This window comes from Barbus barbus (assembly GCF_936440315.1).
Source record: "Barbus barbus genome assembly, chromosome: 39".
Classification (NCBI taxonomy): Eukaryota; Metazoa; Chordata; class Actinopteri; order Cypriniformes; family Cyprinidae; genus Barbus; species Barbus barbus.
The window spans coordinates 11,369,027-11,390,741 of NC_136717.1; the positions used below are offsets into that span (position 1 = coordinate 11,369,027).

Sequence of the window (21,715 nt, forward strand, 5' to 3'; positions counted from 1 at the left end):
GAGCTTAACTGAAATGAAATGGGCTGTGCTGAACTGAACTGAAATAAGCTGTAGACAAATGGATGATCTATGAGTTGAACTGAGATGTGCTGTAGTGAACTGGACTGAACTATATACTGAGCTGTACTGTATTAAATGGAACTAAAGAAAGCTGAAGTGCTAAGCTGCTAAGCTAAACTAAACTGAGTTTAACAGAACTGAATTGAACTAATTGAACTTAGATGTGCTGTACTGAGCTGAACTGTGCAGAGTTGAATTCAACTAAGCTGAACTTAGTTGAACTGAGATGTTGTGCTGTAGTGAACTAAACTGTACTGAACTAAACTGAGCTCTACTGAACTGTGTTTACCTTAGATGTTCTGTACTGAACTGTGCTGAACTGAACTGAGCTGGACTGAACTATACTGAGCTGTACTGTATTGAATTGAATTGAATTAAAGAAAGCTGAACTGAACTGAGTTGCGCTGAATAGAATTGAACTAAATGAAGCTGTTCTGAACTGAGTTTACCTGAGATGAACTAAACTGAATTGTGCTGAACTGCATTGGACTAAACTGAACTAAACTGGGCTGTATTGAACTGACTGGAACTAAGATGTTGTGCTGTACTGAACTGGACTGAGCTGTACTAAACTAAACTAAGCTGTACTGAACTGGATTGTGCTGTCTTGAATTGAACTAAGCTGTACTGATTTGTGTCGAGCTGAGATGTGCAGTACTGAACTGAACTGTGCTGAACTGAATTGACCTAAACTAAACTGAGCTGTATTGAACGGAGTTGAACTAAGATGTTGTGCTTTAGTGAACTGACCTGAACTGTACTTAACTAAACTGAGCTGTACTGAACTGAAACGTGCTGAACTGAGCTAAACTAAACTAAGCTGTACTGAATTGAGCTGAGACAGGGGCAGCGTTTCTGTATGGCAGAGTACGACAGTTGCCATACCCTAGCCCAGTCAGGTGAGCCGTGAAAAATTATCCAAACTTCATATCTCTATTATAATTCGTTATTATTATTTTAAATCAGAGGGTTTTAAAAATGTTTAACCAATGATAAGCATTTAAAAGAACTTGTCAGTAAAACGTAATAGCATTGGATCATCTCTCAGCGAAACCTCGTAACTTCTGATTCTCCATTCAGATTGACGCGCCGCGCACAGCCTGGAGGAGACACATCTCCGCTTTTTCGCAATGAAAGGGTAAATAAATTGATGTTTCAATAGTACAGCATTTTCTTTACTCAAACACTATAAAGGCTAATGTTTTTCAGAGAAGTAGGTTATTTGCAGTCTAGCCAATATACTTTTGTACATTTAAAATATCCTGTGCATAAGCGCTTAATTTGAGATTGTATTGAAATTGAGAATGAGTGTATTAAACAACAAGAAAAACTAAGCGCCCCTATATAGCTACAATAAACGTTATAACCTGTAAAAATTGATGAAAGCATATAATGCAATGCACTTAATTGCTGCCTCAGATAACAGTTACAGCCGTTCTAATGACAGACAAAACACTCCATCTCTGGCATTCGCTGGTCAAAAACCTTGCTAAAAACCTCCATTCAAACTTAAATTTAATATAATGTTAAGTGCATTAAGTGCACACTGATCAGTAAAGTTTGATACAATACCAACGCTGACGAAGCAGTGTTGTTTAATTATTGAATGTTTTTCCCCTTCTATTTTTTATTTATCAAACACCCCCCCCCCCCCCCCCCCCCACCATCATCCCCCTCCCCCACCGCCATAGCCTATGGTTTTGTGAAATGCCACTACTGAGCTGAGACATTGCGCTGTAGTGAATTGAACCTTACTGAACTAAACTGAGCTGTGCTGACCTGAATTGAAACTGAACTAAACTAAACTGGGCTGAACCAAACCGAAGTGAGCACAGCTGAACTGAAATAAACTGAACTGACTGAGTTGAAATGACATGTGGAATTAATCAGGGTTGAGTTTCCCAAAAGCAACTATGGTCTCAAGTTTCTTTGTTACCAGTAGAGATCAATGGAACTATGACCATAGTTAGCTAACGGTGATTTTGGGAAACACACCCCAGAACTGAACTGCACTAAACTAAACTGAGCTGTACTGAATTGAGAGAGTGTGCAATACAGTGGATTTCAAAAATGACATGGACTAAATGAAAAACAAGTATAAAGTCTCCTCATACATCTTATCTGTATCTCTGGAAACTTTTGAATTTAGTATTGAACACTCTAAATGCTGTTCGAGTGTTAATTAATGTCCTTTAATTATTAAAGCGTTGTAAAATATTTACTGCCCATATGAACAAGTCTAACTATTGTGTCCATTGTAAGAGCTTTAAACAAGCTTCATCATTTATGACAAATTTGACAGTTAGAAGTACATTCCTGCCCTTTAATCTGCTGGGTTATTACACTGCACACAAGATCTTTATTTCTCCACAAAGACATCACTCATCTTTTATAAACTTGTCATTGTGTGATATCTGTAAAATGAGCTGAGAAACAGAGAGACTCTCTCTCTCTCTCTCTCTTTCTCTGTGTGTGTGTGTTGTGTAAATGATGGAGGCTGCAGCTCCTTCTGCAGCTCCTTCTGCAGCGCTGAGGATGATGGACATTTTCTATTAGCCGCTCTAACGCCACTCCCAGTGTGAGAGATGAGCGTGTGTGCTCATGTGTGTTTGTGTGTGTTAGATGCAACTCAGATAGACTACTTCTACATTCCACAAGACTCTTGGACTACACTATATGATTGACATGTCTCAGATAAGGCACTTTATCACAGGAAAGTATGAAACTTTAGAGCCAATGATCTGATTTTTTAAATTATTATTATTATTTTGTTAATTTATTCATTAATAATTTAGTAATTTAGTTTAGTAAACATACAATGGATCTCATTTAATTGCGTGGATTACGGATATTTATATGCACAGGATAACTTCTCATGAACAATTTCCACCTAATTGACAACACTTGCATATGCACATGAATTTGTTCTTAACCTGTTCTAATACTATATAATGATAATGAATTTGAAGTATTCTAAATAAGCGACCATGTGCTTGAGGTTAGTAATTTGCATAAACACAAGCAAACCATCTCCATATAATGCTTTCCACAAAAAATGGCTTTACAGCCTTCCATCACTCTTATGAAATATATAGAATTTAAAATGAAATATATACATTTTAACATGTTTCATTTTGTAAGGCCACCCAGAGTATGTGATTTTTCTTTTCTTTTTTTCTTTTTTTTTATTCGTAAGTGTGGTTTCAGTGTTTTCAGTTGTTCTTGTTGTTTAGTTGTTCAGTTTAGAATAAGAGTTTTGAATAGTTAATGAACTAGTGGGTAGCTGACAAATAAAAATTGGACTGTGTCCTATGGTGTGACATAGCAAAAATGTAGAGAAAAAAACTTAACTTACAAATAACATGAGAAAAAATGTATCTTCATTCTTAGTTACAAACAGCATGAGAGAGGTTTATCTTCAATGATGGAGTTTTTTTTTTTAATTTTTGCGTCACACCATAGGACACATTGATACGTCAACTACCCAAGTACAAGTGATTTTTTTTAAATTAAAACATTGCTATGTAGATTTCATGCTCTAGGTAAATGAGACCCAAGCATGTTTTATATACATAAATACAACTGATTACCGAGAAATATCAGTTAACGACATGTACTTAATATCGAGTTAAGGTTAGGATAAGGGTTTGGTTTTTGGTTATTGCATGTAATTAAGCATAATTTATTGCTATTTCTAGAGTAATTACATGTAACATGTAACAATGACACTTAAAGAAAGTGTTAACCAATATTGTAAGACGTTGCATTCCTCAGCAGTCGTTGAGCAGGTTTCTAAATTAGCATGTCTGCTCACTGGTTTCAGCTCAGTCCCTCTCTCCTAATTAGAGGCTTATTATCTAAACAGCTGTCTTCCTGATGCCCACTCCAAATATGGGGGCACGTAGATGCTCGTTCACACACACAGAGTCATTACTGAGATATTAAACTATAATAAAGTGCTACATCTGCCTGCTGGGCTGAAAGGTGCAGTGCTGCTGCGTGTAGCAAATAATGATTTTATGATTTAATGCAGCGTGAGAGTGAAACATGTTAACTCACCAGATGTTGCTCACTTGTTTGTGAGAATGGTCACACGTGTTATGTAGGTTTTTCTGGCTGCCCGCCACTTTTTTTTCCTTGTGAGGTCATTCAGAACCATAAACATATATTAAAGGTGCCATATTGATACAATATTTTAAATTGTTCTCTGATATCTACATAGAAGGTATGTGGCTTAGGTAAGGGCAAAAATTCTCCAGAATCGGTTTTACATGTCCATTTACAACCCTAAGATTTCTCCCTAGAATGAAGCGGTCTGTTATAACCTTATTTGGAAGGGTCATGAATAATAATGTTGAGCTCTGCTTTGATTGGCTGTTTCAAAGTGCGGCTCAATGTTGAGCTCTACTCTGATTGGCTATTTCACAGTGTGGCTTATTTCAGTAGCTCACACAGCAGGGAAAATATATATTTCAGTACTTTCTCACGTAGTTATATCATTGGGTGATTATAATGTAAAAAAAATGCGGGCATCAGGGAGCCGCTATTACTTTGCGGGGCATTGAAACTGCTTTCGAATGCACAATCGCTTTTTAGTTTCACTTTCACTTTCGAGATTCGCGATCGCACGTACTCTGTTTATACTATGGAGCGGCAGTACTTACCACACATTTTACAAGATCAGATGCTTGTCAGTGGTGCTCAGGATCTGTAAATCATTCGCCATCATCCTCAGTCATCTCTCCTTCCTCTGTTTATGTGGTAAGTGAAATCTTATGTACTGTAATGTAACAGGCTACCGCTAGCAAAGAGCTAACCATGTCTCTTTTTTGGCTTGCGTTATTTGCTTTCCGTGCCTTTCTGAATACAGACACCAACCCATCCCTTCACTTCACATCCCCTGCACAGCCTGAAACATAACATTTATTTCCATGATCTGCCATTTTCGCTGATGTCCTCGCTTGTTTCTTCAAAAAGGTTTGGCTGGCGGCTGGCCTAGAACCTTTGCCGGGTGTATGCAAATGTTGAATTAGTGATCCCGACTGTAACGTCACAGTCGGGTCATATGTTCTGATTCGCCTATTTTTCAGTGGTCTTTTGCATTCACAAGATTTACATAAGAAGGAGGAAACAATGGTGTTTGAGGCTCACGGTATGTCATTTCCATGTACAGAACTCTTATTATTCAACTATGCCAAGGTAAATACAGTTTTCCTTTCTATGACACCTTTAAGTTCTTGTTTACATGTCAGTGCAATTCTATATTTAATCATTTAGTGTTGGTGTTGATGTTGTTACTTATTTTTTTAGGTCAACCGCTCATAACCAATGTCATTTAAATATAGAAGTCTTAAAGGTACAGTATCAACACAGCCTATTCAGTGTTAACACAATGGCCCAACCAGGTGTGATGGAATAAATGGATTTGTTAACAATAGAAAGAAATCCAAGGCACTTCTTCCGGTCCAAAAATGTTCACACTGATGCATTTCAGCCTTTAGCCTTCTTCTGAGAGTGTCAGGTACAAAATGAGTCACAGGTATAGATATAATTAGTCAGTTAATTTGGAAGAAACCAAAAGAACCATTAAAGGGGGACGACCTATAACCTTGTTAACCATTACAAATTATAATGATGTAAATGTACAAAAAATAAAAGTTATATCCAGTAAACTGTTCATTTTAATCAACAGTTTTTCTGTATTCTCACTTATTATATACCATTTTTGTAACACTTTAGTACAGGGATCGATTCTCACAGTTGCTTATAAGCATGCCTTTTATTAACATATTGGCTGTTTATTAGTACTTATAAAGCACATATTCTCCAAGATCATATTCTACACCCCTAATACCTAAACTTAACCACTACCTTACTAACTATTAATAAGCAGCAAATTAGGAGTTTTTAGTGATAAAAGTTGTAGTTAATGGTTTGTTAATAGCAAGAATTGGACCTTAAAATAAAGTCTGACCACATTATTTAAACTGTTCTACATTATATTTGGCTATATGTAAGTGTTTAGGCATATTATGTGTATGCTATTCATATTTAATCATTTTAAATATATTTCACCTTTAATATTTTACTTTCCATGAGGCAGGTGACACAGATGTCTGTCTTTATGGTATATACAATTTCTCTTTCCTCAAAAACGTTAAAGATATTCCTTCTGGTACTGAGGTTCTGGAAGGCAGCAGCTGTGGGACGTTATGAGAATTTAATACAGTCTGTTCTCTCTCTCTGGGGGTTCTTATGGCACCTGTTTTTCATCATGTGCTCTGTACTCACTCAAGGGCAATGGCACCCTGAACACTTCACTTACTCATTTTGTGTGGGTTTGTTATGAAATGTATTGAAACTTGGCAAACCAAATTGTGCTGCTGACTGTGAAGTTCTTGTCTACACTAGACGAAATAGCAGACCTCCCTTGACCTTTACTTAAAGAAAAGTTCTTAGAGTTTCTGTTTTAAAGATTCACCTGTTTGAGATATGACTTGAAAGTGTGCCCAAAATTTCTTACAGCATTTTACATAATATTTTTTGTAATGAAATAAGTGATACAATTTATTGTTGTAGTTTCATATTACATAGAATGTGTAATCGGTTCAATCAAAAACTTTAAAAATATACAGTTTAAAGGGATAGTTCACCCAAAAACAAAAATTATGTAATTAATTTCTCACCCTCATGTTGTTCCAATCCTGTAAGACCTTCGTTCATCTTTCTGATCATCTTTCTGACCCTGCAATGGAACTGACACATTCAAGGCCTATAAAAGTAGTAAGGACATCATTAAAATAGTCCATGTGACATCAGTGTTTCAGCCTTAATGTGAACATTAAATACTTTTTTCTGCAAAGAAAACTAAAGTAACGACTTCATTTAACATCTTCTCACTGTGACAGTACTGTTTCTTAAATTAGGCTAATCAAACAACAAAAGATAAACAGAGAATCACTCGCTGCTCTTAACTTCTGTAAATTTAATAGATAATTGCGTATATTAACGTCATACCAGAGGTGGGACCAAGTCATTGTTTTGCAAGTCACAAGTAAGTCTCGAGTCTTTGCATTCAATTCTCGAGTCAAGTCCCGAGTCAAGACAGACAAGTCCCAAGTCCAGTCCCGAGTCAAAATAGCCAAGTCCAAGTCAAGTTGCAAGTCCTCAACTTTTAGCTTCAAGTCTTAAACAAGTCATTAGTCCTCTTTGCCCAAATTAGTGTCTCAGTATTAATGACCATATCAAATTTATAGTAATTTATATCAGGAAGTCAGGTAGAATATGTTTTGCATAGTTTAATATCATGTGAGATGTGTGCCCTTAGTAAAACTACTCAAGTTCAATTTAGGGATTGTGCCAAAATAGGACAAGCAGTGAAAAAAGCTATTTTATAAGTAACAGAATAGCAAAGACAACATAATTTCATAGAAATAACAGCTTTGCATGTGTGCAGAAGAAGAATATATGCTTCTAGGTGTTATATCTAAGTCAATGAGCCATTATTTGGAACCTCAATGAAGATTTAAAAACATGTGAGCAGAAACGTAGAATGAACTGCTTTGAAAGAACTATAAGAAAGAACTGCTACCATACTTTACATGTGAGAGGAAACCTGCAATATGGATGCAGACAAACCACCTCTGCTCAGAGCTGTGATGAATCTTCAGGTCTACATTAGTAGCTGATACATTTAGCTGCTGAAAATTCAGCTTTGCCACTGCAGGAATAAATTACATTTTAAAATATATTAAAATATAAAACAGTTATTTTAAATTGTTATGTTTAATATTACTGTTTGATCAAGTAATGTTACATTACTTATAAGTAATATTATTTGTTGATCAAGTAAATTCAGCTTTGGTGAGCATAAGCAAATTCTTTCAATAAATAAATAATGCAACCCCAGACTTTTGAATGGTAATGTAGGGCACTGCAATACTATCGTCATTTCTTACTACATCTGGCGAATCTTGCGTATGAAGGGTTTTTGATTGCATTTTTTTTTTATTTGCTTTACATTAATACTTTTGTGAATGCTAAATGGGTGAAATTAAAATGTTATACTATTAATTGTTAATGCAGTAAAAATAAAACACTAAAAAGCTAAATCATTTTAGGCATTTAGGCAATACAACATAATAATTTACATTATGAAAAATGGATATAAAATTTGCTGTACGTCTCCGGTCCACCCATAGAGGGCAATGAATCTCTTCCATCCTCCATCTCGTATACAGGGAGAGAGAGCTTTGTGATAGGTTCCCACTGTTAGGCACGTTTCTTCTGCAGCATCCCAGTGCTCAACCTCTCTTTCTCTCTCTGTCTGTCTCTCTCTCTCGGTCACTGCAGAGCGACACTCTCTGTTACAGCAGCGTGCAGAGAGACAGTCTGTAGAACTGAACCCATCTAACACTGCTAGGAAACCTGCACACTGTGGCCGTAGACCTGTGGAGACCTGGACTGCACACACACACACACACATGCAATCACAGACACGCTCAAATCTTCGCCTGCAACATCTGGCTGAGCCGTGCAAGAGAAGTGCCGTTCCATTGCGCTCTGTGAGTCGACTTACGAATCGTGTGTGTGTGTGTGTGTGCTAGGGATTTGAACGAGGCTTTGGGGTCTGCAGTCTTGATTTATCTCTCTCCAAGGAGCTGAGTGTGTGAGACTCATTAATTTGTGTCATTTGGCGTTAATTTGCTGTCCTGTGACATTCAGACAGAACTGTGTGCTGATGATGTCTGTGTGATTTGATTGCAAACCAGAGGTTTTCTTTAACTGAGTGTGTGTGTGTAAATAGCATGATTGTCATGTCTGGTTAACCGGCATGTCTGAAGTAGGTTATTCTAGATGCATCGGGCTTGTTCTACATGGAGTTTTAAAATCCACCGGTGTGTGCATGAGTTCATGCATGAATCGATGGATGATGTATATGTCTAATAGGTGCACGTTTGAAGCATTAAAAAAACGGTTTCTGAAACCCACACGAGCATAGTTACTTAATATGACATCTTTTTCAGCACTGTCCTTATGCTTTTTGACGACATATGACTTTGCGCCAGTGATGTCTTGCGTTTCAGCCAGACTGTGTGCTTAAATTATGGTTTAGGGAATAGTTCACCCAAAAAACATTCGATGTTTAAAAGGAGAAATTTTGAGATATGTTCATGCTGCCCTTTTCCATACAATGAAAGTAGATAGGGACTGGAGATTTTATGCTCTAAAAAGGTTATAAAAACAAAAACTATAAAAGTAATATGTATGACTTGTATGTCTTATATGATAGCTTTGTGTAAGGAACAGACTGAAATTTAAGCTATTATATCTTGTTTGATAGCCATGGTTACCATTCAAGTGGACGGGGACTGGGATTGTTAATGAAAGCGGATGGGGATGAGATATCAAGCATCAAAATTACAAAATGATCTATAATTATAAAAATTATGATCACTTTGTGTGAGAAACAGGCCAAAATTCTCAGAAAAAAAGTCATTATTCTCTGAATTGTATGCTCCACCGATTTGAAATCTTAGGATGAAAGTTTTACTTTGAAATGTAGTCATTGTTTTTTTCTTGGAAGAATTTGAAAATTTTGTATATTCTCACTAGTCTTGTAACTGAATGTGACACACAAAGTTTGAATATACGCACTGTGAAATATGACTTTTTTTTTTATGAACTGGCCCTTTAAGGATTTAAGCTGTACTGTGCAATTTTTCTTGTTGCTTTTTTAAAAACATTGTTTGTTGGAAGGATTTACAAATTTGGAGACGTGCTGTATATTTTCACTAGTCTTGTAACTACAGTACTTGCAACATGCCAAGCTCAAATATATGCAAGCTCAAATGTTCATTTTTGGGTGACCTAGCTGTTTAATGATGTTTACATTTACATTTATTAATTTAGCTGACGCTTTTATCCAAAGCGACTTACAATTGCTATATATGTCAGAGGTCGCACGCCTCTGGAGCAACTAGGGGTTAAGTGTCTTGCTCAGGGACACATGGGTGTCTCACAGTGGATTCGAACCCGGGTCTCTCACACCAAAGGCATGTGTCTTATCCACTGTGCCATCACCACCTATAATTACCACCCATAATTAATTAGTTTTAATTATTTGTAAAAAATGTTTCTTAGAAAAAAAGAGGCAGAATTTTTTACAATATAATTTGGATGCTGGATGTTCTCACTAGTCTTGTAACTATTTCCAATGCAACTTTGAAATATTTATGTGAACTGGCCCTTTAAGGATTTAAGCTTTACTATGAAACCAACTTAATAAACTTAATAATAGTTATTTATTAAATATTATTATTATTTACTCTTTTTTATGATTTTCTAATTTTGAGAAATGCAGTTGATGTGTGTTGGTGGGGGATATTAACCTTTATTTTCCTTATGTCTATATATTTCACTTGCTTTTTTCCATATACTCTCATGTCTCTCTCTCTCTCTCTCTCTATGTTTTTCGCTTTACCCCCTCTCTCATTCTCACTCTCTATCCATTTGTCTGCTGATGAAGCACATTTTCTGAAGAGACCCCCCCCCCCCCCCCCCCCATTTCATCACGGGATGTAATAATGATGACAATGTGTGTGTGTGTGTGTGTGTGTGTGTGTGTATTTATCACCGGGACGCCCTATGGGGAACCCTGCACTCTTATGTGTTCAGAAATCCTTTCTATGTACTAGGAAAAATATGATGGTGTGTTATGTGTATGAGCAGCATTGTGTGCTTCTATCGATGAGAAACAAGCTAAACAGGAAGGAAGGACCCTCTTAGGAGCTTGAAAAAGCTTTTTGACCACAGAACAAAGTGGAAACTTATCACAGACATATTCTTGCAGCTCTTCAGGCGATCGCTTTGAGGTCAATTTTTTGTATTGAGTGACTAAATCATGATTTGCTGCAGTATTGTCAGGCCTTTTCCTCAGAAAATAGAATGGCTCCACACACATTCACGTAACAGAGTCCTTTATTACCACTGAAAAACTGCACACTAAGGCGTTTCTTCACAGAGTTTATTGTGAATGTGAAGTAAACGCCAAGGAGCCTGTTATCAGATGAGATTGTATCGCGGTGGAGGGTCATCTAATCGTCTGTATGTGTGTTACAGGAGGTGTTGTGGATAAAGATCTCAGGCAGTATCTCAACCTGCGTTTTCAGAAGGGCTCTTTGGACCATGAGCTGCAACAAATAATTCGGGACAACCTCTATCTTCGTACAGTACCCTGTGAGTAACTCTTTACCCTGATTTCCTTAACCTTCGACACTGCTGCCCTTACTGACTTGGTCCTCTAGGCCAGGCAACTGACTTGTTATTGATTAAGTCTTGGCTCATGTTGTCTGATCACTGCACTTGATTTTATACGTTTGAAATAGTTTCAAACCTTGCAATGATGCTAGGGGTGGTTGACAAAGGATTGCTATGGTGTTGGTTGCAAGGCTGTTTGCTTTCTAATAGTGTTGAAGTGTGGTCACCTTAGGAAAATTTCTGCAAATTTTGCAGTGCACAAAAAGGCTAATCCTCAATAGCATAACAATGTATGAAGCAATGCCCACTTTCAAACCAAACAGCTTTCTGTTGGTCAACACTACAAATTTTGCATGTGAAAATTCACATTCAGTGGTGGAAATTTTCCATTTAAAGGACAATTTTGCCCCTTGCCATTTTTTACCTTTTTGTGTGGCCATATTTTTCTTCTACCCATATAAAACATTTTTGTGTATTATGATTTATGTCCTCAATACAATTTTAATGTATTATTTAACATTTTTGTGTATTATGATTTATGTCTAGTGCTTTGATGCAATTTTGATGTATTACTTTGATGTATTATTTCAATTATTTATTTATTTGCATTGACATTTTGCATTTTGGGGCCATTTTTGTCACTTTTAGTGGCAAAATAGTTTTTTAGTTTTCTTTGGACCCCTGGTTAAATCTCCTTAAATGTGACCCTGGACCATAAAAGCAGTCATAAGCATATGTATATTTGTAGTAATAGCCAAAAATACATTGTATGTGTCAAAATTATCGATTTTTCTTATATGCGACAAATCTTTAGGATATTAGGTAAAGATCATGTTCCATGAAGATATTTTGTAAATTTTCTTCTGTAAATATACCAAAAATTAATTTTTAATTAGTAATATGCATTGCTAAGAACTTAATTTGGACAAATTTAAAGGCGATTTTCTCAATATTTCGATTTTTTTGCACCCTCAGAATAGTTGTATCTCAGCCAGATATGAGCCTATCCTAACAAACCATACATCAATGAAATGCTTATTTATTCAGCTTTCAGATGATCTCAATAAAAATAAAATTACCCTTGTGACTGGTTTTGTGGTCCAGGGTCACAAATGTGATCCTTTCTGATCTTTTCTGTTATTGCTTGCTTACTGCCCCAAACCAAAAGAACTGACCTTGATATCAACAATCTTCATAATCTGAGATGTTTAAATCAAACATTGTTTGCAAATTTGAAGGTTAGAATTCACCAAATTAAATGTTAGTACACAGCAAAACACATGGAAATGTATCAAACAAAAAGTCTAGTTTGACCACCCAGTTGTGGTTGAACATTTCCTCAAAAAGAAAACACTTTTCCAGTCTTTATGACGTGATGTTTGTATCTGTATATTTGCAGTTGTAGTCCAGAACCAAAGAGGTGTTTTGAAACATTTGAAGATATTATACACAGTATGCTCTGTCTTTGGACTGCACCGATGCTTGAAAGGATTTCCGTGAGGCTTTTGCTCAAGTGAAGCCCTTGTGTTATGTGTGAGAGCGAGTGAGCGAGTGAGAGAAAGAGAGAGAGAGAGAGTGATTACTGTCCAGCTGAGAGACTGAGCTGTGATTCCATTAGACCAGAGAGTGACACGTGAGATCCGTACCCGAGAGAAAGAGAGAGGTTTGGAGAATACAGATGAGAAAGAGAGGGATGGACTGACAGAGATTACGATAAAAAAATGAGAATGAGGTGTGAGGACCCTAGATAAAACGCCTCAAATGTCAGATTCATTGAACACTTGCATGAGGAAAAAGAAACAAGGAAACTGATAGCTTGAAATAAGAAGAGCGAAATTGTGGTAGAGAGGAAGAAAGATTGTATAGTTTGAAAACCCATGCACACAAATGTATTTTTATTCATATGTAATTGAACTGCTCTGTTCCAAAATCTAGTGAGCTGCCTACTTAGAAAACATTTTAAGAGCGTCATAGATGTGCACCTGACAAGAAGATTGTTCCAAAAGGTGACCAGCATAATGTTACTTTATAGTCATTGTCATTTGGCTAGTCAGAGTCATTGATTTGTACTCAGTTGGTGTGTTCTGAACGTTTATGTGTATTGTTATGCAATGTTTGATTTAATGAAAGCTAATAAGAGGTACACAACATCCTTTACAATTACCTATGGTTAATTTTTTGTAAGGGATGCTTATTTCAAACACATTTGATCTTAGTTTTTGATTATTTCATTAAATTCACAAAAAAAAAAAAACCTTTTTAAGGTTAGTTATCAGACCATTGGGTATTAATGATTGTCATGTGGTTAGCACAGCGATATGCTGATCGCACACTTAAAATTAAAATTAGTTATGAGTAGCCTACGCTTCTTATTTGTTTCATACGAAGAGTGCTATTTTGTCTTCCACATTCTAGTAATTACAAAATGCCCAAATACAGACCAATAATTAATCTGTTTACTGTTATTTTGTCAGGTTATTTTCTCAGCACAGTGCTAATGGAATCAATTGTTTGATAAATGTAAGGAAGTGCTATTTTGTGTTGCTCATATTGTTAATCTCAAAATGCCCAAATATCAACCAGTTATTCATAGTGTTACTATTTGACTCTCATGTTGCTAGCTTAGCAACATGCTAAAGTCACATTCTATTGGATTAAAGTTTAGGTCTTAGATTAGCACCATGCTAATGGAATCAGTTGTTTGATAAACCTGAGAAGCGCTGTTTTGCCTGCTAGTACACGCTAATAATCACAAATGCCCACATTTAGACAGATTATTTGAGCTGTTATCTTAGATTAGCATAATGCTAACATTACACTCTTTTGTAATGAGTTGGTTAAATGTGAGGAGCTCTATTTTGTGTGGCACAAAATCTGAAAATACTCAAATATTGCCCAGTTATTGTTGTGTTACTACATAGTAGTTTCTCAATTGTTAGCTTAGCAACTTGCTAATGTTACATTAGATTTAACTGTGAGGTAAGGCGTTTGATTCACCCGATTAGCGCTGTTTTGTCTGGCAAATTGTCCAAAATGCCCAAATATTGACAGATTTTTTACTATTTAGCAACATGTTATTATCAAACTATTTTAGAATGAACTGCATCTCTTTTGATTCTCAGTATAAATTGTGCTGTGAGTAGTAGTTATAGATTGTTCCAAATCAGTCACTTATAAGGTACATTATAAGAAATTGCACACCTACATTTTCTCATGAGATCAGGTTATCAATTTTAGTTTGCATCTTGCCTTTAAATTCAGCTGCCAATGTTAGCAGTACACAGCCAGGAAGCTCACTACATTTCACAGAATATTATTACTGCGGAATGGAGTTTGTGTACGAGAGAAAAAAAAAAGAAACACTCAACTTCAGAGGAAGGTGAGGATGTGTCCTCGTTGCATTATCAGTCACGTGACTGGCTGCTTGCTGAGTAATGACAGTAATGCTCATAATCACAGAACTGTCTCATGAATTATGCAGCAGATCTATTACAGCTTAGGGTGCCATGACAGGTTATGCCTGCCACACATACACACACAGGGGAGAGACAGGGTGACATTAGAAGTTGTTAGTGCTGACATTGAACCTCTCCAGAAATGAGACGTGAGACACTATTATAAATGGAGAATGCAGTGTCCTCTAATATCTAACGAGAGACCCAGATATACTGTCCTTTCTAAAAAAAAAAATGTCCATGCAGACCACTGCACACATTGTTATTCTTCTGTATCCGTCTCTCTTTATTCACTCCTCACCATCTAAAATTAATCTAAAAATTTACATTTGGATATTTACTCACCCTAATGTTGTTCCAAACCCAGAATTCTTTTGGAGAAAACAAAAGCAGATGTTTTGAATGATGTTTATGCTACTCTTTTCCATACAATGAATGCATATAGTGACCAGGAAGCGTTAAGTTTCAAAAAGAACAAAAAAATGATGCAAATGGTGACAGACTTTTCATTTTGGGTAATATTGGTGAATTATTTTTAAGGGTGGTTTTCAGGCTCTCGCTGTGTAGTCTGTAAATCCAGAATGTTTGAGGGAACATTTGAAGTCTCATAACAAGACTGAAGCAGGTCTCATTTTCACTTCAGAACACAGAAATGTGGATGCACTTTTTCTGTCACTGCGAACAGTCTGACACATTTTTAGAGCAAAACTATATACCTGAAAAATTGAACAAGCTTGAATTGCCAGTTAAAGGTTCCCAGAGTTCTCATAACTCCCTCGTTACAGCAAGACTTGAACGTGAAAGTTTCTGCCCTCAAATCCAAAGAAGCAAGAGGCTCTGATTTGATTTTAAACAACATACTGGACCACACAACCCTGAAATCTCATTTTCAGAACTGGAGGAGTGTCTGAAGGAGCGGTTTCATCATACCAGTTATCAAAAATGTATATAAGATTCAACTACATGATATATCTTCCAAGGCTTTGCAGTCACGTTCTTGGGGAGATTAATCATTGCGTTGCATTAAAGGGAAGATTATTATGATGAATTAATTCCCTAGATGCTCTGTTTGAATTGGATTTAATTATATTTGTCATGGATATGGAGGATCTGATTCTTTCAAGTCAACATAAAATCAAAATTGACCCTAGTAACTTTAATACACATTCCTGGTCTTATCGAGCACAGTTCATCAAAAATTAATAACTTGCTCCTCTTCTAAAATGACTTTGCTTTTCGGCTGACATTATCTTGGCTGCGCAAGTGTTGGTTAATGTTGCACACACTGCCTCACTGGAAAAACCATATGGGTTTTCCGTAGCAAAAGATTATTTAATAAGTATTTTTATCTTTTTACTAGTACAAATATCTAAACATCCTTAAAACATTTATTTAATGCTTGTTTTTAGAAAAGTTAAGTTTGTTTTTCTTACATCATTAGCAATATTCTTGTTAGATGCGTAAATCGAAACAACTCTAGTTATACTTACTGAGGTTTATGCTTAAAACAAACATAAACAGTTTGCCGATGGGATGAGAAAAATAAAATGTATTTAAAATATGTTCTCTGAAAACAAGTCTTACTATCTTATGCAATTTTGCTTCTCAAGTAAATTGATCTTGTTGCAGGGATGTTTAAACATTTGTACTGGAAAACATGACGAAAATACTGATTAAATCTGGTTTTTGCATATGCTTTTTTTTTCTTGGAACACAAAAGCAAGTATTCAGCAGATAACTATAACTAGTAGCATGTCCAAACTGCTTTCAGTGAAAGTGAATGGTGCACATAGATTTAAATCAAGAAGGTTTTCAGAAAATGAAAGCAAATTTTCCTCACACCAACCTGTTGTTTGAACCATATTTATAGAAAAGAAAAAATACTTTTTTTGGACATCGACAGCACTTGGTCCCCAATCACTTTCATTCTATGGAAAAGAGCAGCTCAAACATTCTGCAAAGTTTCTCTTTTTGTGTTTTTGAAAGAAGCCTCATATGTTTACCAAGGCTGCATTTATCTGAATAAAAATACAGCAAAATAGTGATATTGTGAAATATGTATGTCCATATATATGAATATATATGGACCTTCATTTTGATATGGTACTCAAGAAACATTTCTTATTATCATCACTACAGTTAAAATGGTTGTGCTGATTAATTTTTGTGGAAAACTTTTTTTTCTCTAAGATTCTTTGACAATATAATGTTCAAAAGAGCAGCATTTATGTAAATTATGTACAATTTTGTCACATTATAAATGTCTTTACTGTCACTTTTGTTCAATTTAATGCATCAATCAATCAATCGATCAATCATAACGACCCCAAACTACTGAACATTATATGCAGTTACTCTTCACACACACACACACACACACATATATATGTGTGTGTGAAGAGTAACTGCATATAATGTTCAGTAGTGTGGGGGCCTGCAGGCCTTTGTTGTGATGCGTAATCTACATTAGCTCTATTGTTTATAATACATTATGCATTTTAACAGTTTTGTTCAATAAAACCATATAATTTCTTGCTTTTGATACTTTATTTGAACTAATTATTATTTCATCATTGCTATTATATATGTACTTTAAGTCATTTTAAAAGCTATTGTTCACTTATATCCATTTTTATTACCACTAAATTTTTTTTTATAGTTATAGGGCCCTATGAAATCCGTTTTATTTCCAAATTCAGTTTTGTTAAATTTTATTAATCAAAAAGCCTGTCTAATTAATTGAGTTTTACAGTTTTATCTGTACCAAATTCTGTTTTCCATTATTTTCCGGATTCCATTTTAATGGTTCCATTAAGTTTTAATAATAAAAAGCATTTCCATTTAATTGATTTTATATATAAAAAAAAGTATTTTTTCAGAAATACTGCACATTTATATTTTTATCCTAAATAAATTCTGGTAAATAATATTTCTGGTAAATACTTCTTTAAAAAGTGTTTTTTGATTATAGTTGTATTATTAGTAGACTAGAACACGTGGATATGTTGTCATTCTCACACTATAATACTGAACATTGATTTCAGTGATTTGGACTGAGAGGGACACTTGCTTCTTGCACTCTGTGTTGCACTTCACTTTTGCTTTAAAAAAGGATTTCATAGAAATTTAGATTTAATTTGGTTTAGTAAAATATTTTTAAGTAAAATTGTTGATTTTTTTGCAGGAAATTAGTCGTTTAGATTAATCGATTAATCAAAAAAATTTGTCATTAGATTAATCGAAATAAAAATAGTGGTTAGTGGCAGCCCTAAAATCGAGTTATAATGTCCGAAATATAAAGTTGTATTTGCAAGAAAAAAAGTCTCAAAAAAGAATTGTGAGAGAAAATAGGTAACGTTAAATTTCAAATGTTATAGGTTTAAATAATATTTCATGCTGTAACTGTAGGGCAAATGTAATATGTTCCCTATGAACTGCATATGTGAATATTATGTAGACCAATTGTTTAAATCAAATTTATGCTTTAAAAGTAGAGTAATCATAGCAGGTTTCATTCATTAATCTTTCCGTTTAAACGTCTGTGTTGAGCTTCAAATGGCATTTTTGACAACAGTATTCTATAAAAATTATTTGCATTCCGATTCTGACATCCAAAGGCACAACAGTACATTTTATCTCTTTTTCTGTGGATTTTTCCCATTTCACTCCGCTTGTTACCGTTTTGTGGTTTCTGCCACCACAATGCGCGCGCAGCTGCGAGTGACATAACTGAGACGTCTACATGAAATTGGTCTATTTACACTAACTCCGCCCACCAACGTGTGATTACAAAGCATTACAGAAGACTATCATTCAATAACAGCTCCAGTGGAGTACATGTTGAAGTCGTTTTTGATGCGATCGACCCGGGTTCGAATCCGAACTTTTTTTCCCTACCTTTTCAAATCAGATATCACGCCAGACAGGCATGCATTTTCAATAATGAAGGAAATAATCTAAAAGTTGAACTTAAAGTATCGGGTAGGGTTAGGGTAGGTGTAGGGAGGGATTCATTGATTTATTGTTCATTGTATATATATATATATATATTGTGACGAGTCGGCTGCCTCCCCCCTTTCTATCATCACCACCCGTCCCGTATTCGCCGCCCTTCACCAGGCTCCCGACGGGAGTGGGTGTGTGAGAGAGGAGGGGCGCTGAACACGCAGGGCTGGCAGCGTGTGATGAGGCGCACCTGACGTGAATAGAGCCTCATCACCGCCGCTGTTTAAACGCCGAGCGCGCCTCTCCTTGGGAGACCGGTCTCTTCCCCGTGCATGCATGCTGGTGTCCTCGTGGGTCCAGGAAAGGAGCGTCGAGGAGGCCTGCCGCACCCGTTAGGCGGCTGACGGGCCAGGATGCCGGGCCGCCGAATCCCCCAGAAGCGCCGGGAACCCCGGAGATGGACGAAGCCGCACAAGAGACGCCGCCGCCACTCGCTCCCGGCCCCGAGAGGGGAGCGCGTGCGGCCACCGGACTCCGCCCCTTCCCTGGACCCTTCCCTGACGAACACTACCCTCCTTCACTAGCCCCGCGGCACAACGAGGAAACCAGATTCCCCGTTTATTTGGACACTTTTCCCCTTGGACACTTTATTTTCCCTTTTTATTGTTTAATAAAAACCTCTCCGAGGCTTGACGCCACGCCCACTGTGTCTGTCGTTGGCTCCTCCCGCCACAATATATATATATATATATATATATATATATATATATATAACTGCCTCCTCATTTTAAAACACCACCGCAAGCCACTGATATATATACACTCTTAAAAATAAAGGTGCTTCACAATGCCATAGAGGAACCTTTTTTGTCTAAATGGTTCCATAAAGAACCTTTAACATCTAAACAACCTTTCTGTTTCACACTAATGTCTTTGTGGTGAAAGAAGGTTCTTCAGATTATAAAAATGTAAGAAAGAGATGATTATTTAAAGAACCTTTGACAGAATGGTTCTTTATGGAACCAAAAAATGGTTCTTTTATGGCATCGCTGTGAAGAACCGGTCACACTTTATATTAGGTGGCCTTAACTACTATGTACTTAAATGAACAAATATGTACAATGTACTTACTGTGGTCATATTGTATTGCAACACACTTTTGCTGCCATTGAGGTGAGATATGGGTAAGGTTAGGGACAGGCTTGGTGGTATGGGTAGGTTTAAGGGTGGGTTAAGTTGTAAGGGATGGATCAACAGTGTAATTATAAATGTAATTACAGAAGTTAATTACAGATGTAAATACATATAGGTTTTTTTTTTATATAAGTACAATGTAAGAACATATACGTACTCAATAAGTGCATTGTATCAAATTATTAATTTATATGTAAGTACATAGTAGTTAAGGCCACCTAATATAAAGTGGGACCGAAGAACCTTTTAAGCACCTTTATTTTTAAGAGTGTATCTGACTCCCTGTATGTCATTCTCTCTTCCCTTTTCACTCTTTCTAGCTCTGTCTTGCACTCTTTTGGCATGTCTTTATGTTTCTGTCTCTGTCTTGGTTGTGGTACTTAAGCGCCATGATGAGGGCTTTGACTAGGTTTCCATGGTAACTGCCGTCTCCCACCCTCCCGCAGTCTGCGTCACTGACGCCTAGTCCCCCCCCTCCACCTCATTCCTTCATCCATTCCTCCATCCTTGATATGAATGAATACACAGGAAGTCAGGAAATGGGGCTGCTGTTGTGGAGCTCTTACGAAACAGGGCTATAATTGGCCAGGTTGCACGTGCATTGTGTGCTTTGATTGGAGGACGGGACTCTGCTGAAAGCTCCTGGCGTGAGATGAAGAAGCATTTAACTTCAAATGAGGTCAGTGAGGAAAGAGCCATGGAATAAGACCAGAGACAAGTGTGTGTGTTTGCATTTAAGTTTGTGGACTCCTAAGGGGTCATTTGTCTTGTGTTACTCATGTGCCTCTGATGCCACATGGCTGACATCCAGATAGAGATGCATTAGAGCAGATGCACTCAAACACACTTCAGAGAATGAATCTCTTTTCTGCACTCACATTTGTGGGTGATTCTCATGAAACCTTGTCCTATTTATATTTTAACAACAACAACAACAACAAATAGAAAGGAAAAAGAAAAGAAAAGAAAAAAGTTTTAGGACTTTTCTGACATTATTTTCTGGACAATCCTCCCTAAATTTTCAGTACCACAGTGTGAATACCACAATGCATTCTCATTACCATAATGTGAAAAATATTTGTATGTTTTTAATATTATTTAAATGGAGTTGAAAAGAATTTGTTAGGTCTGTCAATCTATTAAAAAGTTTCATCTAAATAATCATGTTTTCAGTAATTGAATTGCATATGTTTGCATATATATATATATATATATGTGTGTGTGTGTGTGTGTGTGTAATATTTTGAATTAGCTGGGTTTTTTTCAGTTATAGTAATTATTTAGGTAAGTGTTTTATCATTTTTAATAGTTTTAAAAATGTATTATTATTATTTAGCTTTAATTTTACTTCAGTTTTAGTCATTTTAGTACTTCAGCTATGCTTATTTTATTTCAGTCAGTTGCCAGGCAACATTTCTTAAAGTTTAAGCTTAAAATTTCAAATTGATATTTATACATTTTCTTTCAGAATTATTGAAATTACCAAACCAATGTTCATTTAATATCAAGTTAACAATAACAAAATTGAATTTTGATATTTGTACATTTTTACGAGATTAACCCTTGTAACCTGTTCTTACATGTCGAAGTACCTCAGTTTCTTTCCAGTTTAAAGCTCAAGTCTCATTTTCCAGCTGGACTGTCTTGTATTAAAGATGTCCTGCTCCATTAACGGCCCTTGTGTAGCTGATGTAGCCAGGGGACAGAGAGTTATTTGTAGCTGTGAAAAAGAGAGATAGTGAGAGGTCTGGAAGGGTGGCAGCATGTCAACTGGTGATAGAAATTGTTCATACTTTCCCAAA

General features: G+C 36.2%; 1 protein-coding gene across 3 annotated transcripts in view; it reads left to right on the plus strand.

The window, feature by feature from the left end:
* Positions 1 to 21,715, plus strand: part of LOC306858260 (membrane-associated guanylate kinase, WW and PDZ domain-containing protein 2-like) — a 199,045-nt gene that overhangs the window by 39,749 nt on the left and 137,581 nt on the right. For all 3 annotated transcript variants that reach the window (XM_079398697.1, XM_079398698.1, XM_079398699.1), the window contains exon 2: positions 11,182 to 11,298. In XM_079398697.1, the coding sequence (XP_079254823.1) occupies positions 11,182 to 11,298 (117 nt within the window). The remainder of the gene's footprint in view (positions 1 to 11,181; positions 11,299 to 21,715) is intronic.